The sequence below is a fragment of the Malurus melanocephalus genome, unplaced genomic scaffold (assembly GCF_030028575.1).
Source record: "Malurus melanocephalus ecotype Western Australia unplaced genomic scaffold, MMel_1.1 scaffold_88, whole genome shotgun sequence".
NCBI classification, from domain to species: Eukaryota; Metazoa; Chordata; class Aves; order Passeriformes; family Maluridae; genus Malurus; species Malurus melanocephalus.
The window spans coordinates 1,692,876-1,701,987 of NW_026623320.1; the positions used below are offsets into that span (position 1 = coordinate 1,692,876).

General features: G+C 47.6%; 1 protein-coding gene across 2 annotated transcripts in view; it reads right to left on the bottom strand.

Moving 5' to 3' along the window:
* SLC9A7 (solute carrier family 9 member A7) overlaps positions 1 to 8,339 on the bottom strand; it is a 72,057-nt gene extending 63,718 nt beyond the window's left edge. Inside the window, exon 1 of one of the 2 annotated variants that reach the window (XM_057368106.1) lies at positions 7,958 to 8,339. In XM_057368106.1, coding sequence (XP_057224089.1) covers positions 7,958 to 8,225 — 268 coding nt within the window. In that variant the 5' untranslated portion in view covers positions 8,226 to 8,339. The remainder of the gene's footprint in view (positions 1 to 7,957) is intronic. The other variant, XM_057368105.1, reaches the window with a different exon arrangement.
* Positions 8,340 to 9,112: the final 773 nt, after the last annotated feature.

A 9,112-nucleotide genomic window follows, 5' to 3' on the forward strand; every position in this document is an offset into this window, starting at 1 on the left:
ACACTCAGTAGAGTGTTGGATGGGACAAGTGTGAGTTGTATTTTCAGTAATGACTGTAAAGCAAGTTCTCTAACAGCAGTAGAGGGTGGATTCTGTGGCTAAACATTAACAATTCACTCACTAAGAAGGCATTTTAAGAAGAATAGTCAAGTTGTCTGTGGATAAGGAAAATCTTTTCAGGGGAAAGGCCATTACACAATCAGTAAGTACAATGGAGACTGACACAAAGGAATGAGAAATAGAAAGTATTGTGCAGCAGTAAAACAGCAGAGAGGCATATGGCACTTAAAATGCAGGTCCCCTTTTGCTGCTGAAGGACTTGATACCAAGTGCTGAGAAGCGTATGTGTGGTGGAAATAATTTCTCAGAATTACTGTGGAAGCAGACAGCATTCATTGTAATGGATTCCGAGTGAAAACCAAAAGCTAGTCATATCCACGTGGGACACTTGCTATTTTTAAACTATCATCAGTTACAACGTCTTTMTGTTATTATCTCATACTCAAAGCAATGGCAAAGGTTAACAGCAGTTTTCATATTTAATCCAGTTCTTGAATTAATGGAACAGCATATTTGAGTCTCAGAAGCAATAACTGCATTCACAGCGTGTTGGCACCACTCACGGACACAGCCTGTCCTGCTGCAGAGCTGACACACACAAGAACCTCACATGCAGGTGACACCAAGCCACACAGGCAGCTTTCTCCTCATCCAGCTACTGATGGCAAGAGGAGCAGGTGAACACACCACTCTTCCATAAACAGCCAGCACATTAAAGACTGTCACCTTGTGCACAGACAAGTTAATTGCATTTTGGAATACATTTGTACCGTGCTCCTTTGTTTCCAACCCTTTTTTTGTTAAGAATAGTCCCCCAACTTCATAATGAAAGAGCAGGCGAGCACATCAAACTTATTTTTTTTTAACAAAGTTAGGACTGAGATTTTTTYCCTAAGTCTAAGTGAGAAATGAAGACAGAGGAGAGGCATGGCACTCTGAATAAGCAGACAACTCTGTTTAAACATTTCCACAAACCAGCACACCAAGGTGTCCACCAGACCCATAGTTTTGCTGTTCAAACTTCCCCCCTCCAAGGATCTTACAAAGCAACAGAGGAGGAATCAGTAACACACTCACAGTGTGCACTTAAAATATGCAACAGGTATTTTGGTGTCCTCAGCTGCCTTTAAAATCACCTACTGCAGACATGTTTCAACAAGAAAGAAGCATTTTGGAAAAAGGTACAGAGAAAGTGGCAGCTGTGGAGAAGTAGCCTGAACTGGTGACAAGTGCCACCGGTGTGGCATCAGGGCCAGGACCCTCCAGTGGCAGCAGATCTGCCCATTGCTAAGCCATCGTGGGTGGCAGTGCAGCCAAGCCCACAGACACTCCTGGCATTGGTGCTGCACCCACAGGAGCTCTGCCAGGTCAGGGGTGTGATCTTCCTTCGTGTATCATTCACACATGCATCTGTATCAAGAGAAATGAAGAACTTTTATCCATCCTTTGAGAAGGGACATGAAATACCAAAGCTGGGAAGAAGCACAGAAACCCCATATCTCCTCTGGCTAAGAGCTCACTTCATCTCCTCAACTTTAATTTAGAGGGAGCCTTCAACTCTTTCTCCCCAATAAAAGGGGAAAAAATAAACCACAACAATTTCTTTCACCACTGCTCTCAAGTGCCTTTAGGTACTTTTAAAGTAAAGTGAGTTGTTTGATTTTCATGGAAAAAAAAAATCTAAACCAACAACAGTTTCCTACAATTTTACATTTCTCCTGTCACATTCAGTTAATTGCAGGCTGAAGTGCTTTTTAACAGGGGAGAAAAAAAAGCAGTGCATTTTAGCTAAATTACCTGTCTCTGGTAAATACAGAAAAGATCTGAACTGCTGAGAATGACTTTGTATTCTTTACAACACTAGTAAAAAACCCTTCAACATAAATACCCTTCTAAAAMAATTGCTTGTATCACATTCTTTCAATGTAGACACCACTTAGTCTAAAGCAGGGGGAGAAAGGCTATATTCAGTATTTAACAGGGATAAAGCTTTAATCCCGAGTCACAAATAAATAATCTGCATTGAGGAGAAAAAAAAAAAAAAAAAAAAAAGTCTACAAGCTGGTATATCTGGCTGTCAGCATGGAAACAAGAGACTTGGGTTAAATGCTGAGGCGGCCTCTTGAACACACAGGGACAGTTCAGCAGCAGTCAGCATGGGAGCAAGGAGAGAGCATCCATGGCACACAACACCTGTTAAAGGCCTAGATAGAACTGCAATATATTTCTAGTTCTGGCCCCTAACAAGCCGAGATAGATACCTCCAGACTGCAAAGTGTGTCCTATAACATTTTTCTTTTTTTTTTAAATAATGCTGAAGGTTCCTGCTTCAGATATCTGGTTTTTAGATCAGTTGAGGGTGAAGCTGCCACTTCCACCTAATGGAGAGAATGGTTGTTCAGACAGCAGCAGATGGGGGTGGAAATATCTCCCTACCAGAAGCAAGGGAAAGGTTTCACCSAACTCTAAGATGTTTTGAACTACTCTACAGAGCTGACTGGTAAGGGGAGGCCAACTTTCAGAAGGAAGGAGTGGGAGAAAGGGATGCTTTGCAGCCACAAGGTGAGGTATGTGGGGACTGAGGCTGCAGGAGCATCATAGCTAGATGAGCCATGACAATTTTCTGCCACAGGGAATTGAGCCTTYCCACCACTGCTTCCCTGCAGGAAACCATCCTGGCTTGCAGTCAAGGCCAATCCCCTGAGAAGGGAGAGTTTGGGCAAGTCAGAGGCAAGGCTTGCATCTGTTTCCAGATGTGCTGGGAGCACACATGGTTGAAGTCTGAAGTTCCCTCTAGTCTCTCTGCTAGTGAGCCCAGGACACACAGTGCTTTAGAAAGGTGTCTCACAGATACACCTAAATGCTGCCCAGGACTGGTTGTACAGGTGACCCAGAAGCACTTCCTGCTGTGTGGGTAATTGCKTCGGGTGAAGGCAATTCCAATGTTCTAACCTTTCTATAGAACAGGAAGTGAGAAAGGTCTATTAAAGATGCACTGCAAAAGAACACACAGCCAAAACCACTTCTGTTCAGCACAATATTTCAAATTAAAGATCTAAAAGAACAGTATCTGAATTGTTCATTCTGATTGAATTAGCAATTACAGTTCATTATGGGAAATTTACAATGTAGTATTGTGAAATCTAGAGATAAGATTACACACCAATTGCCACATAGATTTTTGTTAACAGAGCCAAAGAATCTTTCCCTATCACCTTTCTATGACCATCTTTAAAACCAAGATCTACTTTRCCAAGAAAAAAAGGAGACAGGTGAAAACCCAGAACTGATCGATCCCATYCACCTCTTCCCAAAAGCATAGACCCCCAAAGACTAAGTAAAGAAGCACTGAGACAGGGATGTCAGCAGCACCTGAGAAGTAATTTTGGGCATCCTGTTGGACTTGATGTTTGCCTCACCATCTCCTTTTCAGTTTTCTCATCTGCACCAGAGCAGAAGCTACTACAGTAGCTGCAGATGCTTTTGTCCTGTCAGGGAGAATCATTGGAGGACCTGTTTAGAGACACATTTGTTGCAAAGCAGCAAAGGAAAATTGGAAGTGGTTCCAAAAGAAATYTCCTGAAGTGAACAAAGGAAACCTCAATCTCCTACAGGGCCCRGACAAGTGCCACATTAACCTGTCATGGAACCACCTCACTCTGACCACAAGCTTGTGCTTGTGACAAAACATGAGGTTACACCCCCTCAGCTCAGCACACCCCAACCAACACAACCAGAGCACTCACACAGGAGCAGAAGGCAGGCAGAGTGTGAGCCCTGCAGTGTTACAGAGCTGGCACCTGTTTGTGGTAAGTTTCTAATTCAGATGAGAATTACTGTACATGCAGAGGAACAGCACCCCCCTTCAGCCTCTGTGTGCTTCCTACAATTACACGATGCTGCAGAGCAGCACCAGCTTTAACAGCCAGGTACACAAAGACTTCCTCACACAAAAGAAATCCAGGTTGCCATTTCTCTCTTCTTGGGCTTATGCCAGCAATCACAGGGTATTCTGCCGCTGATTTGAGAAAACTTCTCATGAAGATTAATTTAACAAACATATAAAATGAATTAATTTATCTTAATTAACTGCACTGCCCTTATAAAAACAAACAAACAAAACCCTAACCCACAAAACAAAGAAAGAAACAAAAATCACTGCCCTAAGGACTACAGACAAATTGTATTCCAAAGCTGATTYAGAAACACCAGCAATTTATGAGCTATCCAACCAAACCTGCCTGAAGAGCAAATCTGAAATACATTTAGGTTAATAACAAATATATAGCATTTCTTCTAAATTTCTCTCACAAGAAGAATTCATAATTTTTTCCACCCAGTCACAGGCCATAAAGCAAGCTTACAGAAGAGATTTGTATTATAATTAAAACATACTGAGCTGCCAAAAAAAATGAGCAAGAYTCACTTTGAAAGCCTGTAACAAAGTGATTTAAAATAATATTCAGGAAGAACAAGCGGGTTGCCAGAGAAAGGATAACGTTYTAAAAACTGGGTGCTCAGTTGTGATCCTAAATCTAGTATTAGGAGGCTTATGTCAGTGGCTTATTAAAAACCAAGACTGACATTATTTTGCTGGCAGTGCAGACGAGTTAGGTCATCTCTAGCATGTGTAGATAGATATTAGAATTGTAACAGAGAGCACTGCAGCCAGATGAGCTAAAAATAGACCCTTTCTGTATGTACTCTGTGGATACAGAAATTTAGTCTGATACAGAGTATTCCAGAACAGATATAATGTTTTCATCCTGAATATTTACAGCTTCTCTCTCATTTCTATTCCTCAAAAGGTAATAGAAGTATTATATTCCTCTTTCTTTATTGTTTTTTCTTTCATGGTACTCAAGTCTAGTTTGGTTTTATATGCAGCACGAGCACATGTGGCCCCCAGACATTCTAGAACAACCCCACAGACAGGAAGGTACCTGACAGGACTGACACCTGTGATGATTCAAGGCTGGACACTTTCCTGAATTACCACGTAYGAAAAGGGACAAAGTAATTGATAGTGGGAGTGATACCACAGGATCTGCTGGAAATGACCGACATATCCAGACAGCTGCCCCCTAAAGAGCAGTGTACTGGGGGCCACCAACACTTCCCACCCTTAAACCCACCCTGAGCTGTCCAGGTGTACGGTGCATTTCCTGTTGCTCCCTATCACACAGTGATGCTTCTCAGCAGGGAATCAAGAAGCCTGCAAAACAAAGTCGCTRTTGAAGCTCTTCAGGAAAAATCGTGTCTTGGAATACTTTATCCTCGAATTCAGACCAACACTAAGAAAAGCAAGCRTCATAATCATTATCAGCAAAGTTTCAACTCCTGAATTTCTCTGTTGCGGATTGGTTTTTGCTTGGGTTGCATTGTGTTTAATTTTTCCATAAGCCTGACATTAGCAATACTGTTGCTSGAGCAGATGATATTTGCTAGTATTTAACTTTCACAGAGCAGCACCCCAGTTACAGCTTCAACACTAGAATTCAATTGTATTTAGCTCTTTATAAGCAAAATAGATACTTGTGCTTTTAGGACTACAAACCCTCTGGTTGGCATATTGCCTTGTGATTCTGTGTCCAAACAGACTGATCAAACAKGTGCACTTTAAATACAAATACAGTTATTTTCAAAGTGCATTTCKCAGATAGCAAGTTACCAGCAAAATAGAAACCCATCTATCAGTTTAACCGCTGCCTTTTAAACAGCAAGGAAGGAAGAGGAGACTTCAGCCCAGTTATCAGCAGTGTAACAGAAAGTTACTATGGCACTTGCTGTGTTGTTTTCTTTGCTTTCTAGAAGTCTGTGAAATGCTTAAGTGAAGCCAGGTCTCAGCAGAGCTTTACCAGCATGGAAGCTAACCATGTTAGGTAGGGACTGAACTCACTAAACCTGTTTCCTAGCATATTTGCCATGACAAGGCAGGAATGAGTTTGTTTGGGAGGCAGAAGTGTCTGTATTTTGAYATACTAAGGGGACTCACTTAGAAGGCAAGTGCATTAAGGAATGATCTATGAAAGCAAAATTATTTAGGTGAGGGCACACCTAATACATGCAGTAGTTTGAGTTAATCATTCTTCTTTTGATGCTGCCAATGGGGCTGAAAGACATATAGCACAGTGCCTTTCCTAAGACAAAATTTCAGCACCRAATTTGGAACCTAACAGCCCTTTCACAGATCACGAACTGCCTGTTAGAGCAAACTGATTTAACAAGAGGCAGAAGCTCTCCAGTTGAACAATTTCTCATTTCCCACGCAGCTCATCAAAACGCATAYCCAATGACCTTGATGCCCTGACACTTGTCTGGCATGCATTAGCACACCCACATACACAAGATTTTCAGCATAAACTAAGCCACTGAAATGATCAYGAAACATCATAAATGAACTTTCTGAAAGTGACAATGCGAGGGTAATATCTAAACATCTTCAATATCACCTTACCCTGTCTCTTTTCCAATCAATACAGACAATTAATCTGCTGTCTCCTGGGCACTCCTCAGCTGCTAAGCATTATCATGCCAGTGCATAATTTAACTATATGCCCAGTTGTTAATTTGTCGGTTTTCAGCAATGAGCATATGTGAAATACACAGCAATGCAGCAAAGAGATCAGTGACTAAGAGCAAACTGGGATGGTTTAAGAGAAGCATCAGCAGAGGAAAATTCCACTGCTTTGCAAGCAATCASATAGCTCAAGAGCAGTAGTACTCATCGGGGAGGAAACGCTTCCCTTTCCCCCTCCCCTTGAGTGCTGAATTTCTCGTGTGTGGTTACCCTCAACATGCTTATCCCGACCAACATCGGGCAGGTGTTTCACACGGTTCAGCAGGAACGGATTCTGCTGTCGAAGGAGGAGAAGTGCCCCCGGCGCTTATGGCAGGAGCCAATCACCAGCAGACAAATAATATTTCAAATAGATGGCTGCTCTTCACCGCAACCCACTATGCTCTGCGTAGCAAACTGYGCACCGAATACAGCCATGGAGCTCCCCGCGGGGCGAGGGCTCTGTGTGCCCAGTTCAGGCTCACCTGAACCCTCTGCGCCAGTCATTCACAGCACCAGGGAGACCAGACCAGCACCACTACCAGTATCCAGCAGGGCCCGGCTGCTCTGGACCATCAGCCCCACAAACGCAGCGGGGGCACATAGCTCCTCCTGAAGGATTTACTTTCCCTTTACTCACATCCACCTAGGAGAGGGATCTGGAGTGGGCGAACTCAACCCAGTACAGCCCTCCTTCCACCAGGAGGACTCGGGATGAGCCGCGGGCAGTGTCAGGGTGTCTGGTGTCACTGCGGTCAGTCGGTAGCCGTAAACCCGGCCCGCSGGTGACAGCAGCGCGCCGACAGCAAACCCGGAGGCTGAACACGCTCCTTTCCGCGCGGTGCGGCCGCGGCGCGGCGAGGGCAGCGCGATGGCGCTTTCCAAAGGCACCGCCGCGATGACCTGCACGGCCCGGCGCTCCACGCCGCTAGAAGGACAGCCGGCGAGCTGCCTTTCTGCGGCGGGGACGGTCACCGGAGCGCTGTACCGGCAGCACGGCCACGGCGGTGGGGCGCACCTTCCCGCAGGACAGCGCTCCGCTGCCGCACGGGAGACTGCAGACCGCGTGTTCCCCCTCCGTGTCCTTCTGTTCCCAGCCCCAGGAAAGGCTCTGGCGAGGGGAGGGGACCCAGGAGCACCGGTCGGGCTCTGCGGCGAGGGGCTGCCCCTGCCCAGGGCTCGGCCTACTCGCCAGCCGTAGGGGCTCGGGGCTCCTCCGGCGGCACGGAGGGGCGCGGCCGGTGCCGCGGTGCCCGTGCCCCCCGCCCCTCTCGGCACCTGCCGGGGCTGGCACCGGGGCTGAGGCGCGGGCGGTGCCGCGGCCCCGGCGGGACTCACCGTAGATCATGGCCAGGCCGGTCTCGTGGAGGAATCGGACGCGCCGGTGCTTGAAGAGCCAGATGGTGAGGATGGTAAGGGTGAGGAGCAGGATGAAGGTGAGCAGGCTCACGCTGTCCTGCCGGTGGCTCTCCTCCGCCTCCTTCTCGGTGGCGAGCTCCTCCATGGCGCTGCTGCTGCCGCCGCTCCGCTCCGCCGCTCGCAGCCCGCCGGCGGCCAGCAGGAGCAGCGGGAGCAGCGGGAGCCGGCGGCGCAGAGGCTCGGCCATGGCTGCGGGAGCCGGGATGCCCACCGCCCGTCCCAGCCCCGCGGCGGCGGCCAGCGGGCACTGCCCACCGCCCGCCCGCCCGGCGGGGGAAGGAACGGGGGAGGGAACGGAGGAGGGAAAGAAGGACGGCGGGAGGGAGCGGCCCCGGCGCGCAGGAACCCGCCCGCYGCCGCCTCCCCCGGCCCCTTAAAGGCGCAGCCCCGCCGGCGCTCGCCTCGGCCGGACAGCGAATGTTTGTCCGCCGTGAGGACGCGGTGTCGCCGCTTCCCCCGTGCCTGGCCCGGCCAGTCCCGCCCGACGGAGGTGAAGGGGTGGGTGAGATCCGCTCCCCCCGCCGTGGGGCTGGCTCTGCTCCGGAGCTCCAGGTGCCGCCGCGGTGGCGCGGGCAGCGCTGCGATGCCGGTGCCGGTGCCGCTCTCCCTCCCCGCGGCGCAGAGCGAACCTGTGAGAGGCTCTTACACCGGGGCGGGGCTGGAAATCAYCGCTCCAGAGCCCGCCCTGCCCCTGATCAAGCTCGAGCTGGGCCAGGAGCTGGCGGTCCCCGTGAAAACTGACAGGGAATAAGAGCTGTCTTTTCTTGTTTGGTTTTGGGGGCAGCGTGGTTCTATTTTTTTTGTTTTCGTTTTGTTTTGCTTGGGGTTTTTTTTTTGTTTGTTTTGTTTTTTGGGTCTGGGGGGGGTTGTTTCTCTTTTTTTCTTCTCCATTTCTTTCTCCCTTTTCTCCATTTCCTCCATTTTCCTCTCGCCTCTTCCCCCTTTTTTTTTTTTTTTTTTTTTTTTTTTTTTTTTTTTTTTTAAATAAGGCATAGGAAAACTTACGAAATGCAATTTATTAACTTGGACGTTTCCATCCAGGTACATCCTACTGGATTTGCTTCTAAGAAGCAA